Here is a 22,075-nt window from a genome sequence, read left to right as displayed (position 1 = left end):
CCCTCGATATTCGACCATAAGTAAATTTGCCCCTAACAGTCTTTGATTTGCATGTCTATGATTTGCAAATAAAGTGTCAGATACAGTAATAGCCAATAAATAGATTGACTGGTCTAGGCAGTAAGAATAATTGACACAAAAGTGTGATTGACAGCAACGGGTTTATGGACAGGGTGATATTTTCCCCATATTACTTTCTTTAGGCTTAGGGGCTAATTCACTAAAGCTCCGCCACACTTTGCCAAGCGTAAATTCGTTACCACTATGCTAATTCACTAAATTGCGAAGTTGCGTCTCAAAAAATGAACACACAGTTAGGACTTTTGAAGGCAATCCCGCTTTAAAAAATGAAATGAAAAAAACACCAGCGTTTTTTACAACTTTTATGACTTTCCGGCATACAGGATATGATGTCACTGAGGAGGATGAAGCTTCATCTTATCAGTTTGCCATATCTAAGTTGGTGAAGGAAACTCTGGCAAAAGAGGTAACGTTCTGTAAAATTTGCACTATAGTAATGATTGTTAACCTGAATGAAAATCCTCCTGGCAATGGGGCGCAAAACTGCACTAGCGACGCTCTCTTTTGCTAGAGATAGTCCTCTACGCCTGTTAGTAAATTGGCGATGTCCCTGCGGATGAGTTTTCTGTTGAATTTTCGTTAGTGACGGCAACTTCGAGCTTTAGTAAATCTGCCCCTTTGTCTCTGAGTCAATTTAAGATTTAATTTTGAATCTCTTGCCATGTGTAGGAATTCAACTGCATGAAATACACAGTCTTATCTCACAAGTGGATCACTAACTTACTTTGATCACAATTCAGCCCTATATATCCTGATTCACAGATGCATTGTCCAGTCACTGAATCACAGCTTCCATCACTGTTGCTGCAGTTACATGGGTTGAGGCAATCTGTTCCCCAGTATCCCGCATCACAGGCTGGATTGGAGGAAAAAGAGAATGAAAACTCTGTTAGCTATCTTTATTATATATGTTTCTTGTCTCAGTTAAAAAAAACTATTTTAAAAAATGTTTTCTTTAATGTTAAAATATAATAAATCTCTTTAATTGAATGGTTCTGTTAAATTAATTGATCATTATTTTTTATAAATAAATTGTATATACATGCATGGGATCTGTAATCTGGAAACCCATTATCCAGAAAGATCCAAATTATAGAATGGCCGTCTTCCATAGACTTTATTTTATCCAAATAATCCAAATTTTTTAAAAATTATTTCCTTTTTTTGCTATAATAATAAATTAGTACCTTGTACTGGATACCAACTAAGATATAATTAATCCTTATTGGAAGCAAAATAATCCTGTTGGGTTTATTTAATGTTTAAATTATTTTCTAGTAGGCTTAAGGTATGAAGATCCAAATTACGGAAAGATCCCTTATCTGGAAAACCCCAGGTCCTGATCATTCTGGATAACAAGTCCCATACCTGTATAAAAATATCTCTAGCATCTAAGCTCTCTGGAGTGTGACACACAATGCTCATTAGACCAGAAGAAAGAAAAAAAAATATTTGAGAATAAAAAGAAGAAACAATACTATAAAGCGAAGCTGGAACTATGTGTAGATATCAGAGGTATGTTTCTAGGAATCGGATTCCTATTTGGGGGGGATTATTATGGCAGTGGTACAGTTAGGTGAGTAAGTGAGAAAGTGGGCAGCCAGGTCTTGGGAGCCAGAAACTATTATATTTTTACAAGCTTTGAAAGAAATGGTTGATAAATATGCATTTTATTTTCATTAAGTCATGGAATCCCTATATTATTTACAGCTAAAATTAACAATATATATATATATGTAGACAAATGACCAGCAACACCGAGATATTTCATGAATAGTTCAAGTGTATTCAAAAAAACATGCAAAGCCGACGTGACGTTTCGGTCCACTCAGGGACCTTTCTCAAGGCAACCATGTCAAACATCCAAATCAGTTTATATACCCACAATCCCATTAAACCTATCAACAGGAAGTGACAAAACATCAGGTGTAGCAAATCCCTCAATGCTAAAAAGGGGCTGTGACAATCATAAAATAGTTTGAGTGCTAATATGTATAAGTGGTAGCTTAAAAATATAAAAGTGATGAAAGTGTTAAGAATCGCTCATTAGTGTTACTGGCAGAAATGTTGTGAACATTAAAACTTACAAGAAGTAAAAAGTTGTACAAAGTGATAAAAGCTAGTAAGATTTCAGTAAAACACTGATACATCACTATATTAATCTTAATATCTTAATATAGTGATGTATCAGTGTTTTACTGAAATCTTACTAGCTTTTATATATATATATATATATATATATATACAGTAAATAAACAGCTTGCCACTTCCATGTGCTGCATGGTGCTTTGGAGATTGAGCAGACCAACACCGGTGGTTAATTTTACCTCTCCTGCAGTTATGGCCTGTCCATCCAGGGGGGCATGTGCATCTTCCTGAGATTGGGTCACACTGGCCATTGTTCTGACAGGCACATCTCATCTGGCACCCTTGGCCATGCCAACCAGCAGGACAAACTAGAGAAAAAACAAAAACACTTCCGTTACTTATGCTTTTACCGCGAAATTCGCGAAACGGCGAAGAATTTGTGAAATGAACATTAAAGTCAATGGGCGCCTAGAATTGTCGCCGACGTCGAAATTGTTGCCGGCTTCAGAATTGTCACCGGCGTCAAAAATATTTGGAAATGAGGAAATTTGTCGCGAATTCGATCCTGGCGAATAAATTCGCTCATCACTAGCTTTTACTATGATCTAGTAACATACCATAGCAACAATATATAATTACTTTCTGTATCAGGGGTACTGTGTTGGCTTAACCTCTCAGTGCCTCCAAAGAAGGCTTATATCTATTTTTATTATGTATATAAATGTTTGAATATATACAGTATTTTGTATTTCTCATTTGTTGTTTGTTGCCTGAAAATATTTGGTTACGGTACATGTGGCTTGGCCAGCAGTTGTAGCCTTTTTTAAAGCTCCTTTTTACCTCCCACAGGACTCATAATGTAATAATAACAATGATAATCTCTGCAACAGACCAGAAACAAATTCACTGGACACGTGCCACTGTAATAACTATGCACCACTTACTTTCTTTGCAAAGGCTGCCAGTATACCCTGGTGCGCATGTACATTCTCCAGTGGCTGGGTTACAACTGCCGTCGTTTTCACACATGGGACAGATCTCTTGGCAGCCAGCTCCCCAGTGACCTACAGGGCAATCTGAGGCAGACATGGAAGAATTGAAACTATTTACAAGTGTTGATCACAATTTAACTTGTGAATTCTTCAAAGGGATTATTTACAGTGAACAGCATGCTAGAACAGCAAACTCTGATACTTGCTTGAAAATAGAAGCGCCAGTATGTGCTTTCATGGAAAATAAGATTACTTAGATTAAATGATGATACAGAATCTGAACATAAAAAGGGGACTATAGGTTAAAAATTCTGCACTTTGTCTCACAGCGCTGGGATTAAAGGACAAGGAAAGGCAAAAAAAATAAAATCCCAATTTTACTTTCTTTAATGTTCTTTATATTTTTACAAGCTTTGAAAGAAATGGTTGATAAATATGCATTTTATTTTCATTAAGTCATGGAATCCCTATATTATTTACAGCTAAAATTAACAATAATGTTACTTTAATTAAAAAATGTGTACCGTTTTTATAAGAAACCTGATTGTATGCAGTGAAATTCTCCCTTCATTTACTGCTGTGGATAGGAATTGTCAGACGGTCCCTAACAGCTGAGCAGGGAAACAATCATACTTATGAACAGCAGGGGGAGCCCCCGCCTTACTTCCCAGCCATGCAGAACTCAAGCAGCTTTGTTTATGACGATCCCTAAGCAGCCCAGACCACACTGAGCATGTGCAGGGTCAGGGTCAGGCAGGGGGAGCCCGCGCCTTACTTCCCAGCCATGCAGAACTCAAGCAGCTATGTTTATGACGATCCCTAAGCAGCCCAGACCACACTGAGCATGTGCAGGGTCAGGGTCAGGCAAAGATGTTTAACAAAGTTACAAGATGACAGCCCCCTGTGGCCAACTTTGAAAACATAAATCATTTCTTTGATTAGGCTTGTGGTGCAGTAAGTTCATGCTTATGTTTAGTATACAAAATACAGCATTTCTAGCCTTATTCTATTTTAAACTTTCCTTGTCCTTTAATGTGCAATCTCCAGTAATCATATTCCTGGGACGCTCAGCTGATACTTCATACAATATATGGAAATCATAGTACCACAAGGCATAATTGTATTGTCTAAAATCATGTCTGAAACCTGGAGAATCGAAAACATCATCTCATGTGCAAATTAAACTAAAGGGGATACAATTTTTGATTGATTGTCCATATATTTGTTATACTAAATGAGCTTGATACAAAGTTAGCGTAATTAACCCTGAAAGGATGAACAGTGCAATAGAGTGAGCTCTGTTACATATCAGGCACACCCCAAAATCTTCATAAAGAAAAACATGCACTTAATAGGAAACTATGGCCATCACAGTTAACAGAACAGCATATTCTGCAAAGGTAAAAATCAGATGTTAAATGGGTCCCCAATAAACGCAAATCATTTTTAAAAATTTGGATTGTTTGATTATAATGGATTCTATGGGAGTTGTTCATTCTGTAATTTGGAACTTTCTGGATAACGGGTTTCCGGATAATGGATCCCATACCTGTACAATTTTATCAGTCAGTGGTGTTTTTCTGATGTTGTTGGGAAATGCATCAACTGAGTTTATAAAGTCAGAACCAAGGGAAATACGAGAGTGGGAAAATGAAAATGGGAATAGAATATAGAATATAGAATATAAACATAAAAATAGAAAGGGAAGTCCAAGGAAACTGTAGCACATTGGTCCAATTTGTAGTGCAAAGAAAGTGCTTTTATTGGCTCAAAGTAGACAGTGTGCTACAGTTTCCTTGGACTTCTAGGATATTTTTGACCCTTAGCACGGGGTCTTATAGACTGTTTAGCACCTGGCACCTGAAAAGGTCTATTGGTTACAGGTGAGCACTCTAATTTTGTATAAAAATAGAAAGGAACTGAAAAAAGTCATGATTTGCAGTATACTTGTATACTATAAGTTATAAAATAGTGAGCAAGCCCTTTAATATATCCTACTGAATAAAAGAGTGAAATAGAATACTTCAATGCAATATAGTAGATTCAGATAATTTCATTTGCTTTACTGAATGTCTCACCTTTTGCACAGTCTAACCCAATTTTTCCAGCAGGGCAAATGCACATCCCTGAGACGTGATTACAAGGTGCACCTCCACACGCACAAGTCTTTAAACAGCTCAGTCCAAATGTTCCTTCTGGGCATTCTACTCATAGCAAAAAAAAAAATTTATGTGGTCCATGTATAAGAGAAGATATCAGGGGGTTCATGTGGGATAACTGGACTCATCTAAAACTTAGAGGCTAATTTATAAGTACAAGTTTCCACATAGGTGCAAAAATGGCCATAGAATTGCAAGAACAGTATTGTAAGATTGAAATATACTGTACCATTGCAGTTTTACAGAACCAGAGGAATAAATAACTTTAAAAATGAAACAAAACCATCTATTGGAATGAGTGGAGAAAGATTACAAGCAGCAATGGTGTTTTAAACCCATAATTGTAACAACATGGATAACAGTTTCACACTGTAAAACTGATAAGAGAGAGCAGCAGGGTTGAAGGGACAAATAAATGCTGGTAGATGATTTCAAATTAGAAATAACTGCATTTAGAAATGTAGAGAATGGAGAACAAGAGAATTTAGCAGTAGGAGTGGGCATGTACTTGGGGTAGTGATGGAATTTTACCTTGGTCACAGTTATCCCCCTGGTGTCCTTCTGGGCACTGTTTCTGGCACTTCCCATGTGTGTGGTCACAGAGTACACCATGTGGGCAGCTACACTTGCTCTTGCAACCAATTCCATAAAATCCCACGTCACATTCTAATAAATGAAGATAATTCAAGAGAAGAAGCTTGAGGTTACATTTAGTTTACAGTGATAAGCCAGTGTTTAGCCTTCAACCCAGATACAGGGGAAGGTTCTGAAAGCCAATGATCAGCCACATCACAGGTGCAAGTGAACCTTGAAATAGTATGACAGAAGATATGAGGTTCATTTTTAGATGCTGATTATATGTAGGAGGTCCTCCCTCCTATGTAAATAGCTTGCAATGTGGCAAGGCACATAAATAACTGCCAACTAAGACATGCACTTGTGGACATTGTTGGCAGTAACTTCCCAGTGAAGTATACCAACTTGTAAATTATCGTAAACTATCTGCCCATAAGGGCTGGGTTGACTCAACAGGACTGGGCAAGGGATAAGATTGTGGGGAGTAAGTTATAATTCAGTTATTTTCAATGAATTCTTTCTACTACATAATATCCGCACTGAAAACATTTCTGAATAGTTAAGGTGATCAAGTGAATGGTAGAAAACTTACTTTTCTGACAGTGTTCTCCATGGAAACCTGGTTTACAAGTGCAAAGGCCTTCCTTTTTATCACACTCTAGGGTGTTTTTCGGCACACATTGGCATTCTTCTGAGCAGCCAGGTCCATATGTCCACTTTGGACACGCTAGTAAAAGAAAAATGACCATGAGGTGGAAGAAAAGTATAGATTCCATGCACTGCAGTAAGCTCCTCTTATTAAAGGGCACCTGTTGCCTTAATGTATTATCCTCAACTAAAGGTAATAGAGCCCACACTCCATTTGGGGGTAACAGTAGTTTGTTTTTTTAAATTGTCCCCCCACCAGCAGTAGGACACTCGCACCAGGGAGCTCACACTGCAAGCAGCCATATTGGTCAGAGAGCATGCACATAGTGCTCTTCTGACGTTACGTGCATGCTTCTGTTATGTTACGTGCATGCGTATAATGAGCAAGTTGCGGCATTCACTTATTATGCACAATTGTGTGCCCCAACATGACTGCTCCCAGTGTGGGTAGCCTAGCACTGGCCAACGGGGCTCAATTAGGTCTGAAATATTTTTTGCATATAGCATACTGTTCTGCAGGGCTAGAACTAGGGGTAGCAAAAAGAGGCATGTGCCTAGGGTGCAAAGATGGAGGGGCGCCAGGCACCATACCTCTTCTACCATTTTCCCTTAGTTTGGATTCTAGGGCCCCCCACTTGTGACAGCAATTCCTGTGTTGTGAGTGTGCACTCTTCTTACTGGATCAGATGACAAAGCTGTTCAAGATGAAAGACCCTATTTATAAAGTATCACAGTATTAATCTTTGCTTGAAAGGGATGACAAAATCTAATAAAAGGGGTCCCTGCATAGTAACTAAATATAGTGAAATTAGCTGGAAAATATAGAATATTCTTAAAAAAACATAGTGTTCCAATGTTTTTTAAATTAATCATTGTTTGTATGCTGGCCAAGCAGTTTTTTATGTATTAGAGATAGTTTATGTGCTTTAAAGGGGCAATAAAGTGAATTGGATATTTATAGTAAGTGAGCTTTGGATTACTTGGTTCTTTGGTATCCCCTTAATGACTAGGGGATTGGTAATTTGTTTATTCAAAGTGTTTATTTATACTATAGAGTATTACAAAGAATACATACACTCACTTAGGGGCCTATTTATCAAGCATCAAATTTTTCTGGTCAAGTTAAAAGGTAAAAAATCCCAATTTTTAGAGGGGAAAAACCTTGAGTTTTTCAAAATTTATTATGCTCCTTAAATGCTAAAAATCAGAATTTGAAAATACTCCAGCTAAAGCCTGTCATAAATCACGTAGAAGTCAATGATTTGTTCAATCATCCAATAATTTTAAATTTTTTGGATGACAACTCGATAAATTTCTGAATGACAATTCAAAAAAATTGCACGATTCAAATTGACACTTGATTTGGTGCAACTTTTTGTTGCACCAATTGTCGAGAATAATTATTGCTAAATTAAGGGCATTGGGGTTTGGGAGTTTGTTACATTTTTTTTTTTAAATAAAGTGAGAAAAAGTTGAGTTTTAGTAAATAACCCATAAGTCTTAAAATTGCCATTAAACATATAAAAATGTTTTGCAACGAACTTGAAAGATATAAATGCAAGATTTTTTTTTTCTCACCTAAATGGCAGTAACGTCCATAGAGCCCGGGGTCACACAAACAAGCTCCATGGATTCGATGGCAACGACCTTTGCTGGCGCAGTTACATTTTTTCTTGCAAGTCTTTCCATAATATCCTTTTGGGCAGCCTAAACAAGTAAAAATCATACCATTTGGTCTTTCAGTAACAGATATATACAATACTAAAAATTCCCAACTACACTGAACATTTTACTCACCTTCCTCACAGAATTCTCCACTGACTCCTTGTGGACAGCGGCATTTGCCAGTAATAGGGTCACAGGTGGCTCCATTCTTACAGTTACATTTGAGGCTACAATTCTGACCAAAAGTTCCTTCAGGGCAAGCTGAGTTAAGGATAGGAAGAAGCAGAAATTTAGCCTGACCCCAGAAATTACAGATTTCAATGTATTTGTTTATTCCAGAGCTTTTGGTTTAAACACACCATAGGTACAATGATCTTCAGATTACTAATATATTATACAATTGTACAACAATGGAAATTTACTATAGCAGACTTTATATTGACATTCAAGGTTTACAGCAATTTGGCTGGTTAGAAAAAGTGGGTTCATACTGTAAATTACAGTTCAGTGCAAAAATAAAAACTGTGTAAATAGATAGGCTAAACAAAATAAAAAAAGGTTTCCAATATAGTTAATCTATAAAGACTGGAGAGGCTGGACTCAGTTTTTATTTTTATACTGAAAAATGCCTTTAAAGTTTGGGAACCCTGGGCTCCATTATATTGGGACTTGATACCGCTCTTCTTTCAGCAGAAAGGATACTTAACAGTATTTAGGGAAATAATTACCAAACTTTACTTTTCTAGTGCTTTTCCAACTATAGGGTAACTATACTGTGATCGCATATAAAGATCTTTTTAAGTATATTTTGTATTATTGAAATTTCTTTGGTTGACAGCTTAGTATATAAGAAAAGCTAGGCAATTTGTTTGGTTAAACAAGTTTTTTTTAAAAAAAAAATCATACTAACAGAATTTTGTCTGATCCACAAACTGGTATTTCACCTTTACACACATATTGTATTTCTGTAAACCATAGGTTAACAGTACTTCTTGTTATTACTTTGTCTTGTGATGCTGTTCTTGTACTGTTTGCTTCTCTTTGAAAAGTCCAATAAAAATTTATAAATAAAAAACAGTTATATAACTAAGGCAGACTGAAAATACATGATGTGCTACACATGCAAGTTCATTCAAATTCAAATAACTCGTAAAATGTATTTTCTTACAAATGTATTTCAATTCAAGAAGGAGGCAGACATACAGTACATATTCCCATTATCTATTCTTGCACTTTATGGAGTTGCCACAAAACCAAAGACCTGGAAGTAGCTTTATTGTAAAAGTAATTCAGCCCCAATACCTTACTGCACTGATAGACAGTCACTATATCCTATCATGTGTCACAGTTTGCCCTCTGCAGCCAATCACCAAATTTGTGTACAAAGCCATGAACATAGGTAATTGGCTCCAAGGCTGCATGGGATACAACGTTTGCACTTCTACAATAGCCAAGATCTTTATTTCAGCCACATCAGTAAGAACAGACTGACCAGTAAATAGACCTGGAGGCCATTAGGAAATAAGTAGGCAAATCTGTTGATTGATTGTGCAGAGTCTTGTCATACCTAAAGATGGTCTTGCCCTTAAGGTGCTGGACTGCTGTGTTTTTGATTAGTAACCTAACCCAGTGTTTATTGCTTAAAGTGGAATTAATATATTTTTTACACATTTTCCCATTATTAGGCTCAAAGTTACGTGCTGGAGTATAATATTCTTTCCATTCTTTCCTGTTCCAAAAGCGTGTGGTTTGTTTACACTGGCTCTCCAAACCAAAAACCTTTTGGCTTGCTCACTATTACTGGAAATGAACCAAATCCCAGCTTGTGCGTTCCTTTTTATAGAAGCCCTATGCACTATTAGAAATCTGATATATTAAGAAGAGGTATTTAGTGGAAATTATTTGGTGAATGAAGTCATATGTTATGCTTTATGCATGTATCTGGATAAGACACGGTTAGTGCATTTCAGTATTGGCATATTTATAGGTTATAAAACTGGGCAACACATGGGGGAGGATGAAATATTCCCCAAACACTGTACAATTCTGCACTTTGGAAATGAGCCCCCACTTCAAAAATCCAGCAGTTCTCTTTTAAAGAATATATTACCTGCACAGCACAGAAGGCTCAAAGTTTGCTGGCAACACAAATGGGCACCACAGGGCACCAAATCAACAGGCAGCTTTGACATTTTTTCACATCACTAGATAATATTATTCCATCAAGAACTATAGCCCTATATCCATACAAACAGAGCAAACCTGAAGAAACTGCATCCTAATGTTAAATATTTATACAGATGTCTTTGCCTGTGCCCACTAGGGGGCAAATTCTCTAACCTCCGTAAAATCGCTCACATCACAACACTTCGCCAGGCGTAGATTCTCCCTTCACTAAAACCCAAAATTGCGTCCTGGGCGCCCAACTCTGGCGAAGTTACGCTAGCGTTACTGCGCCAAATGAAGCTAAGTTTTGCTAGTGTTGGCTAATTTGCATACGGCAGGAAGTTAAAGTTGAATGTACGTATATGTTGCAGCAAATGCATTACACTACACAAGCCCAGGGAACCTTAATAAAATGAAATGTATGGGGGAGCCAAGGTACCCAAAAAAAATTTACGGTCTTTTGCAGTCTATCACCCTGAAAAAACTAAAAGACGCCAGCGTTTTTTGGGACTTAGAATATTTTTTAAAAAATTGAAGAAGCCCTATACATTGCATTGCAATGCACTTCAGCTGGTCTGAGCTGCCGAAGTCAAGTCTGGCGGAACAGGTAACGTTCAGTATAATGCGCATCTTAGTGAATTTGCGAAATAATGCTCTTTCGCCAGTACGAAACTTTGCCCAGCATAAGAGTGCGAAGTAGCACTAGAGTCTATCTCCTTCGCTAGCGAAATGCCAGCCCCCATTATTAAATCGGCAAAGTACCAAAATGACGTCACGCTGGCGAATTTTCCCTAATGTTAGTGACTTCGTCCCCTTTAGTAAATTTGCCCCTAGGTACTCAAAACTGTTTAGCAACCTGTCATGCTTTCCATATAAAACAGGGGGTTTGGCATCTCTTATCTTTCACACAGAGCTAATTGGCAAAGTAAACAGTAAAAGCAGTTGCTGATGCAGTTAATTATGCAACAATATTTTTCTAAATACAAACAATTAATAATTCTGTACCATTTCTGAAATAATAAAGTTTATCTTCACTATTCCTCTCTCAGCATCTGTTTCTCCTCATTCTGTCTTCACTCAGGACTTGGGTGTCAGATGAATGATCCAATATATCTTATAGGGGGGCTCCTTTTATCTAGAAGATGTATTAGAGCTCACTTTATTAAAATCACCAGATAACCTGTCTCTCTACATGCAGGATTTGTGCAGTTATTTTGTTAGATTTTGTTCGTACTGGAATCAGTTATTTGAGTGAGCTCTAATACATCTGATAGGGAAGGGAAACCCCCCTATAAGATATATTGGATCATTTATCTAATACCCAACTGCTGCATGAAGTGAAATAGAAGCTGAGAGAGGAATAGTGTTCTTGTTTATTTCAGAAACAATGCAGAATTTTTAATTGTTGATGATATTCTGTGATTGGCTTAACATTTCATATAGGGGGTTCCTTCATTTTGGTAGTTGTTTGTAGGGTGGACAATAGTCCTCCAGATCACCCAATTGCTTTGGGTTGACCGATTCCTTTATTGGAACCCACCTGACACTATAATAAGTGAATGCTATTTTCTCTGAGCAACACTGAAATTAGCATTATATGGAGATCAGCAAATGTCCATAAACTCTTATCCAGGCCATCTGGGGCTGAATTTTTACCTAAAAATTGGATGCTCCCCAACAGCTGTAGAAATTATTGACTCTGATTCATTCAGAGCTCTAACTATAAGTATGTTTATTTACAGATTATTCATCTTGATATATCAACCGAAACATACTTTTGGCTGCATTGGTTAATACTGTCTCAATGGAGTATTATGGGTGACAGCCAACACATGGTTGGCCTTTAGAAGCATTTGAGAATTATGTTGCAGCCTTTATGTAAACAACATTGTCTGCGTACTAATTACTTGGTCATAAATGAAGCAGAATACTATGTAATCCCAAGTCTAACCAATTTGAAGTCCTGATCATGGGCTAGAGGCTTATGAACAATTTAGAATCTGTCATGAAATATGATCTCCAAGGCAAATGTATGTATGCATATAAAACTGGGGCATTTGATAAACTAAAAATCTTGGCTGATAAGTTGGATGTCCCTACAGGCAATTACAAAAACTTATATATGGGGCATACATTGGTGATTACTATACAACAAATAAATGTAGAACTCTACATTTTTTCTTTTCTTTGGCTGAAATCAACCAGTTTGATATAGTAAACAATCTCTGTTGAAATTCAAGTGCCAATAGTAGAGTTACAAGAGACTGAGTCCAAATTGCGGTTGCTCATTTTGGCAGGAAGAAAAGCTCAATAAGTGAACATGAACCAAAATGCGTGCAGCTAAGGAAAATACAGCACAGACTGAAATGCCTCCCAAATTGGTTTTATGAGTATGTTTTAAGCATTACGATTTCTATTTTAAGGATCACGAGTGTAAAATGAGAACACAGGAAATCAAACCAAAGCTAGAACAGGGACAACCAACCTTTGTCACACCAGCATGCATTCTCAGTATCTTTCCATCCCCACAGCTGAACTGTATGGGGGTATATGCTGGGAGCGTTATAGTTTCTACAACAGCTACAATGCCGATACAATATAGATGCAATATTATAACAAGATATAGGATAAACAAAATTAACCAGTACCCAGCACATCTGAAGTGAAATGCTGGAAGGCAATGCACTTTAATGGAGGGGCACACTGGCACAACCTACACTATGAATGCAGGAGACCTGGTGATGGGTGTACTGTGAATTCATGAGTCTATTTATTGGCACACTGAAAATACTGGGGGAATTGAACTTGAATACCAGAGACTTCGGAGTGTTGTTTTGCTATTTGCAAGTTTTATTTAAAATTGGGGGGAAATATGGGGGAATTTCACAATCACAACCAACAAAAGAGGCAGTCCATGATGCAAAAGGGGGTGGAGCCACACACAGTGATGCAAAAGGAGCGGAGCAACATGTGGAGCATGAGCGATAGCCAGAAGCTTGAAAAAAAAAAAGGTAAGTTCTGAGCAAATTAGGGGCGGACCAAGGGCTTTTTTTTAAGTGTATTACAAATTACCAGCAACTGCATTGCTGGTAAATTTGTAATACCGGCCCCGGCCTTGGCAGATGTTTTACCCGATAGGACGGTAAAATACCGGCCAGGTGGCAACCCTATTTTTGATCTTAGACTTTCTTATGGAATGGGCAGTATTTATCTTTTGGTAAAATGAACTCATAAGCCTAAATAAGGGCTTGCAGTCCCCATACCACGGTGGGGAAGGCATCGAGTTTTGAGGTGGCTGGTGTATAGTTGTTAATCACATAACCAGTGTACTAACAGTGGAATATAGCATTGTGTTGCTCACTATAGCAAGTTTTAGGCAAGGGGGTCTGGAAAAAAATTGAAGAGAGGTCTGGGCTCCCCAAGTTACACCACTTAATGGAGTGATAGAGTGATAGAGTTCCTTCCTTAAAAGGCATACATGATTACTTCTCTATTATCTTAAAGAGGTGGACAAAGCTTTAACTTCAATTAAAGATGTTCGATACATGCCTAGAAGCGCAACATTATCTGTGTGTGCCAGTTACTTGACCAGCAATCAATGTATTTATTTTGCTTGTACACAATCCAACTGTTTCCTATGCTTATATTACCCAAGCTCCATCAAAGAGGAACAGAAACAGACACAACACAGAAAATGGCTAATCAAAGAAGGAGGATGCAGACAGACAGTAGGCAGTATGCTTCAAAACCATAGGTATGTACAACAACAACCCTATAAATGGTGTAAAACCAGTGATTCTGTTCTTGGCCTCAAATGCCTTAAACACTCTTAGGAGGTTATTTATCAAGGTCTGAATTTATCTCAGTATTTCTAATATCAAACTTCGAGCAACTCTGAATTCCCGAATGGACCTTATTTATGGGAAAAAAAACCCCAAAAAAATAGGGTCGGGCAAACTTCGGATCTTTCCCTGAAAACTCAGAATTGTTCAAAATTTTCCGCAAAATAATTTTTGTGCCGAAATCCCAAAATCATTGGATAACGGTACGGACATCGGCGTAGACACTGGGACCTTCCCCATTGACTTATATAGGACCTCGAGAGCTTTTGGATGCCCGGGTTTCGGATTCGGCATTTTTAGACCATCAAACTTGAATAAATCTGGAAAAATTCCTTTTTTTTTTTTTGCTCCGAAAACTACGATAAACTTGATAAATAACCCCGAAGAGTGTCAAAAAATGTCATCCTCTCCATCAGTAGCCACAGTATAATATTTAATTATTAAAAACCTGGCAGCCCAAATTAGATTAAACCAGATCTGAGCGACCAATATGGAGTGTGGGTCAGTCCTCCTGAAACAGAAACAATTTAAATATACAAGGTATTCTATAAGTACACTTTAATAAGAACATTTGGCTATCCTAAGTTCTCTTCTACTTACTTTGGTTACATATAAGTCCTGTCCAGCCCTCCTGACACACACAGCCATCTTCCTCATCATTACATGTGCCTCTATTCTTGCAATCATCACAGGTTAGTGTACAGTCAGGGCCAAAGCTGCCACCAAAACAAACTAAACAAAAGAAATTTTGTTAGAAATGAACAGTATTGTATCTTCTTTTAACAGCAACAGCTCCCATGTATTGGGTTACCTGGTGTATACTCTTTAAAAAAAATCTGTATAATGGATCTTTTATTATAAAAGGTGTGACTCAATGGGTAACTCATAAGAATTTTAAACAGGGAAAACTAGGCTTAATTCCAGTGGAATGTCAAATAGTTTTGCTGCTGTTACAATTCTTTCTCTTTTTTAAATTGGTCCACCTATCAATCTGACACACTGCATTTTTAGAAAACCAGCAATGCTAAGATTTAAAAAAGGAAGATATTGTTACCAAATGATTCTGAGAGGGTATGTTCTCCCCTGGCTTCTGCTTCCTCATCATCATAGTCGTCATCAAAAAATTGAGCAAATTCATCCCTCAGTAAAGTGACTTGTGGAAGAGAGCGAACAATAGGACGTTGATCAGGATCCACTTGGTTAGTAATGGCTTTGGGGAAAAAAAACAAAAGCATATGACCACGCACAGAGGCAGACTTTTATTCACTTATGAATGATAGCAAATACCCAGATAGGTGATCTAATGGTGTTGTTTATGACAAAGCTGAGCTGCTCTGGTTTACTGGTTACCAGGTCAAGATCCATTGGTAAAATCCCTGCCTAACACTTCCTGTAAATCCTGCTCTCTTGCCCTGGCAATGACTTCCTCTGTGATCAGGTTTTCTGACCCAACTAAAACTGAGCCTCCTTCGTACCATTGTTATAATCATTGACAGCATGCTCATTAACAGTGCTGATTCACAATCCTGCATTAAATTATATTTTACTACTCTCTGTACCTTTGCTGAACTCTTGATTTATAATTCCAAAATGATCCTTACCTTTCTCTCAGATAAAACTAATATGGCATCCATGAACACATCTTATCTCACTTAGCAAACTGCCACCTTATATTAAAGGGTTATTCATCCTCCCACTTTCGTCCTATTCAGCGCCTCTTAATTTCTTCTGCTGCTGCCAAAATCCTTCCACTCCTTTCTAAAACAAATTGGCTCCTCCATTACTCATTTTATGTCCTGGTTCCCATCAAGCAATAAATACTTTATAAAATCCTTTACAAAAAAATCATACTGCACCTCACTTCTCACTTATATCTCCTTATATACCTGAACATGTCCTTCATTCTCCGAGAAGCCATTGCCTTTCCATATCACCTTTTCAGACTGATATTGCCCACCTTAAACTCTTCTATCATTCTGATCCATAACATGAAATATTCCCTTCCATGCCTTACAATAACTTTCCCTTGTTCAAACTCAGAACCTACATGCTGGAGCACTAGCCTAGGATCTGAATTTTTTGCCACTCATGTACAATTCTCTCCAGAAATGTGAGCTGCATTAGATATTATGCTTTCACTCACGCTTTCAGCTGGTAAGCTTCTGGGTCTCTCTTAAAACCTGGCATTTAAACTTTGGTATAAATACATGATGTCTATTTCTTCTTTTGTCCTAATTTCAGCACTTACTGCCTTGTCTGTATTATTAATACTTTACAAAAACGGCCCTTGTTGTGCACATCAAAAACAGAAATATAAGAATACAAATATATAGTTAATGAAATAGCTAAGGAACTTACCAACACAACTTTTACTGTCTCCATCCAGTCTATACCCAGGTGAACAGCTACACTGGAAGGAACCAATCAGGTTTTCACACAGCTGTTCACAACCTCCATTATTCAAGGAGCACTCATCCACATCTGTTGGAAAATGGCATTGTGTTATTGGTCCAAATGACTTACATGTCATACTGCACTGTTTTTGCATTAATAACCAGAAAAGGATGCTAACCAAACCTCCAAACAATTATAAATACAGGCAATCAAGGAATTTCTTGAATACCCTGGATTAATGAAGAATACACAAAATGTATTGCACCTTATGATTGCCAAAAGTTCTGAAGTCAAAATATTGCATCTATCAAGCAGAGCACAAATACCTGTATATCTAAAGGGTATGACTTTATTGCTAAATAAATAAAATGTATTTTTTTTTTACTATTCTTTTCTATGCATGCATGCTCTCATTTAGCAGAGAATAGGTGCAGTTATTCCAGCATTGTGCTTTTTTCATCTGAATGAAATGTACAATGCAGCTACAGCTCCACTGTGAAATCTCCCATTGTGACTCCAGGTGTGATGGGCAACCCCTAAAATCAGGTTGTAAGTCTACAAATAGTCACTGCAGGGAACAAAATTGGTTTTGACCCCTACAGTGCCATCTTAAAGAGTGTATGCTGCTTAACTTTAGCTCATTAGCACCTTTACACCTCTAACTCCTACAGCCAGTACAAACAGTAATTTGGTACTGAAGAAATATATATTATGAACTTAGTAGTGAGTTCAGATCAACATGCGGTACTGCCATAAAATATACCCGAACTGTAGTAGATGGTAAATAAATACATGAAATACATTTGTTCCACCATTAGATATGAATATTTCCCTATAGTTAGGGACATTAATTGTTTAATTAGCACAATCCCTCAAATGTAATCAGGATATTTAGTCGCAGAGCATTCCAAATCACTGACTCATGCTGTAATCAGCTTGCTACACCACTGATTTCCCAGATGACATGTCTCCCCAGGCTAACAACTTTCATGTGGAACCAACTGATTGCCACTGCTAGGCTTTTGGGACTGAACAGCATAAGTGAGTTGTTTGCAGCAGGGAGCTCATTAATAAATGATTTAATATGACAACAAAGTGGAATGCCATTACATACAATATAAAGACTTATTTGTGAAACAAAGTCATCTAGCATCCACTACAACATGGCAAGTTTAATTTATATCTCGGTGTCCCAATAAGAATTATTTAGGGCACTATATGTCTCAAGGGCCGGCTGTATGAAACCATGGATGCATTTCACTAACAATATGTCAGTTTACTTGATAAAGTCCCCAACTTCCTCTCACTATCATGTCTCATAGTTGGGTTAGTGGATTATGGGCCCAGTCTTCGGGAGTTACAGGAGGGATGGGATTTACAAACAATTTAAATACATAGGACCAGATTCAATTTGATGAGAAAATCTTATCTCCTAATTTAACTCCAGATATTCCCATTGCCAGTTTCAATTCAATGAGAAAAAGTTACCTCACTGTTTATCACCTGAAAACTCTAATAAAGTATATGGAACAAAACTAGAACTGAATTAGGAGAAAAGTCATGCCTGAATCTCGCCTATAAGTTTTCATGTGATAACTAGAGATGGGCGAATTTCTCCCGAAACTCGAATTTTAACGCCCGCGTCAATTTTGACGCCCACGTCAATTAATGTAAATTTTGACACTCGTGTCAATTTTGACACGGGCATTAAAGTCAATGGGTGTCCAAATAGTGTTGACTCATGACGGTTTTGACGCAATCGACTTTTCCGATGCGCGTCCAAATTTTTTTGCCAGCTAATTTTTTCAGGATTTTGCAAATTTATTCGCCAGCGGCAAAACACAGAAAATTTACAGCGATTTCACACCTGCCGAATTTATTTGCCCATCACTAGTAATAACACATATAAAAAAATGTTCCCATTGAATTGAATATTGGCCATAGTTTGAATGAAACAAACAACAAGGAGATTGAGTAGATACAAGCTGCTTAGAATCACGGTCACATATACATTCATTCTTGAAAAGTTTCGTCTTATGGACTACATTGTTGTTTTATTTAAAATACTCTCTCTAATAGAAACTTTTTCACTTTTTTTGACATTCCATTTAAGCCCCACTGCTTGAAGGAAGAACCTGCTCCTTGATAAAAATCTTGCCATGGCACCCTATTAAGCAAAGGATAATTTACTAAATTGCTGACCTTCAAAGACATTCACGTCTGCCCCTGACAACATTTCTTCACTTGTGTCTCCATATGTCCCTTATTATCTTCTTCATACTCTCAGTGCCACTGTTTTTTTCATACCACCAACTTCCACTGACATCCCTTTCTTAACCTTTAGGCTAGGGCCAGATAATTGCAGATCTCAGCCTGCATTTCTCAGCAGGTTGAGAATCCACTCACCCTCTGATCCTCCATCCTGCTCTGCCTGCAGGCAGACACACTGGATTTCCGCACCGCAATGCGCCATTTTGCACTAAAATTTTCCTTAAGACGACAAGGGGGGCAGCAGGGCAACTGATTCTCACCTTGTGGAGAATCCACAATCGTCTTCATTGTCTGGCCCTAGTCTTAGTCTCTTGTTGTTTCCTACCTTTAAAATCACATTTCTGAATTCCACTGTAAGGAACTCTCCCTCAGCCCTTTCAAAATTAAATTCCATAATTACCTCTTGGAGCATTAACATGTTACCTGATCCAGTCTTGGCACATATGGCACATATGTGTCCTATCTGTGCCTTTAAGCAATCCACATATTTAGATTTAAGCTCTATGGGGCAAGAGCCGCCTTCTTCCTGTGTCGTTTAATGATTGTTAATGTATATATCTTTATTTTTGTTAGTGTGCATTATTTTTATTTATTGCAATGTTTGGCCCCCTGTTTGAACGGTTGCTATATTATTAAAATGGTCAGTGCAGCATATATAAAAGTATACATATGTGCAAATCAGTAACCTATGTGTGTCCCATCTGTACTGAAAAAGAAATAATTTTCTTGTTGCATGGGTTTACTCATAGAATGGAATTCTGTTTCATATGCAGTACATTAAACATCTTAAAAATACTCTTACCATCACATCCACATCCATCTGGGTTGAGTCTATAGCCTGGGTAGCACAGACACTCATAACCCCCAGGGTTATTAGAACACTCTTGCTGACAGCATGATGCCCCATTTGTGCACTCATCTGTGTCTAGGAGAATAGGGAAAGATAAGTCACTCATCGAGCCATTTTAACAATTAATAACAGCACATATTCCATGTCCTCTCATTCTCATTTTTCATTGAAAGGTATCTCCAGTGTCACTAGTAGCATAGCAATTTCAGCTGAAATACAGAAAGATATGAAGACATGGGGTGTAGACATACTTACAATAATAACCACTGTTTAATTTAATTGATGCACTGCACCTATGCTTATCCTACATATTTGTATCCCAGATGTTGAGTATGTGCAGTTACAGACAGGTCTAGTGTTGGTGCTGCACTACTCTACTTTTTCTGCATAGGTAACAAAAACAGGGCACTATTGAGGGGATGCAGTGATCTGGTTCAGAAGTGGGTAGGGTGCCCTCTCCAGAGCTGGTAAGTTTTATTATTCATGTATTTTGGTCTCCTTTAAGATGCAAAAAGAGCTTCTAAAAATAAGTTTGTGAGCTGTAATGTTGAGGAATTCTCTCCTTGAACCAACTGTATTGGCATACATATGAAAAACTGCCTTTTTAGCTTGGGAGAAAATACATGACGTGTTATTAATAACAGTGAAGAAACACATCTTGGTTCTTTGGATAAGGAACCACCACCTCTCATTGATTTCACTATCCTCGGTTTACTTTTACCTCTTCATCTTCTTCCCCAGGGATTGGAGACAATATGAGATTTTTTTTGTGAGTCTGTGCATATTTTATATGATTGATATGTTTTGGAGTTAGGAAATGGAGTTTTGGAGTTAGGAAATATATTTTCCTTTTCTGGTGCACAATTTCAAATGAGTTACTTTGTCTAATCAGTGGAAGTTAGGTACACTTTGCATTTACTAAAGTAGATTTTTGTAACTTTAATGTCTCTTTTCAACCTCAACAATTAATATTCAATGATTCTCTGGTTAAAGGGGTTTAGGTGGCAGGCCTCTTTCTATATTGTACAACTGTCATATGCAGAATTTACACAGTAGACACATTCTATTGTGTCAGGAAACGCCTTTGTGCTTTGGCTTGCCATGTGTTTCAATATAAGTTAGGGGGAAATATGGTATCAAGTTCATTTAGTTTATAGTGTTTCAAATAAGTTTTAACCCATTTGAACTTTAACAGGGGAGGTTGCTTGTGTCAAAGGTTTAAGCATCCTAATATAAAAAGCAAATGGATAAGGAGGGCCACAGAGGTGTTATATTAGTTATCTTTTTTACTGATAGTAGTGATGGTTTTTATGCTTTTCAAAGGACACGACAAATGTGAATAAATAATATATATATGTATACAAAAACATGTATTGAAATTATACATATATGTTCTAAAAACCCATATATTAAATATTTATTATAGAGCTTGTAAGCGCTACATTTTATCGAAACACAAGGGTGAGCTGTACATGAACCCCAAGAGATGGGAACACAAGGAAACATATGATAGGTAATGTTATGAATCTTCCTTCACCCATGTGATTAATATAATGCCACATTTCCTAACAACAGTAGGGATGGATTCCAAAAGGAAGATGCTCACCAATGCAGTGCAATGTCCTTGTGCTCCCCTAGCAGCTTAGTCAGGGTTTCAAGCCTCATATGCTAGCAATCAGCTTTAAAACTTGCTATGTTCATGCAATGCATGCTTAGGGGGTTATTTATCAAGGTCCGAATATCTGAATCTCGAATAATTGGTAGTTTTTGAAATTTTTTGAGATTTATTAAAGATCGAAAAAAAACTCCAAAAAAACCTCCAAATCGGAAAAGCTCAGAAGTTTGCCCAAACCTATTTTTTCGGGCTTTTTTCATCATAAATAAGGTCTATTTGGGAATTGATATTAGAAATACTGAGATAAATTTGGACCTTGATAAATAACCCCCTTAATGTGTGCTCAAGATTAAGGGGGTTATTTATCAAGGTCTGAATACTCGAACCTCGAATAAACCTCAAGATTTATTAGTCCGATGATCTAAAAACTCAGAATACAAAACCCTGTATAAGTCAATGGGGAAGGTCCCATGATGTCCTTACCAATATCCGATGATTTCAGGGTTTTGTCGCAAAAACTTTTCAAGGGAAAGCTACGTAGTTTGCCCGACCCTATTTTTTCAGGCTTTTTTCTTCATTAATAAGGTCCATTCGGGAATTCGGAGTTGCTCGAAGTTTGATATTAGAAATACTGAGATAAATTCAGATCTTGATAAATAACCCCCTAAATGTATACAGTGTGCATGAAACAAGCTAGATTTGCAGTCCAGGAATAGTAAAATTAATGA

General features: G+C 37.4%; 1 protein-coding gene across 3 annotated transcripts in view; it reads right to left on the bottom strand.

Moving 5' to 3' along the window:
* Positions 1-22,075, bottom strand: part of megf6.S (multiple EGF-like-domains 6 S homeolog) — a 320,522-nt gene that overhangs the window by 38,839 nt on the left and 259,608 nt on the right. For all 3 annotated transcript variants that reach the window (XM_018228002.2, XM_041571504.1, XM_018228003.2), the window contains 12 exons: positions 19,685-19,807; positions 16,576-16,698; positions 15,272-15,427; positions 14,818-14,949; positions 8,342-8,470; positions 8,123-8,251; positions 6,489-6,623; positions 5,852-5,986; positions 5,240-5,365; positions 3,114-3,245; positions 2,409-2,537; positions 806-937 (listed from right to left, as the gene is read on the bottom strand). In XM_018228002.2, the coding sequence (XP_018083491.1) occupies positions 806-937; positions 2,409-2,537; positions 3,114-3,245; positions 5,240-5,365; positions 5,852-5,986; positions 6,489-6,623; positions 8,123-8,251; positions 8,342-8,470; positions 14,818-14,949; positions 15,272-15,427; positions 16,576-16,698; positions 19,685-19,807 (1,581 nt within the window). The remainder of the gene's footprint in view (positions 1-805; positions 938-2,408; positions 2,538-3,113; positions 3,246-5,239; positions 5,366-5,851; positions 5,987-6,488; positions 6,624-8,122; positions 8,252-8,341; positions 8,471-14,817; positions 14,950-15,271; positions 15,428-16,575; positions 16,699-19,684; positions 19,808-22,075) is intronic.

The sequence above is a fragment of the Xenopus laevis genome, chromosome 7S (genome assembly GCF_017654675.1).
Source record: "Xenopus laevis strain J_2021 chromosome 7S, Xenopus_laevis_v10.1, whole genome shotgun sequence".
Classification (NCBI taxonomy): domain Eukaryota; kingdom Metazoa; phylum Chordata; class Amphibia; order Anura; family Pipidae; genus Xenopus; species Xenopus laevis.
Note: the sequence above shows the minus strand (reverse complement) of the source record. Positions and strands in the feature narration are given on the sequence as shown.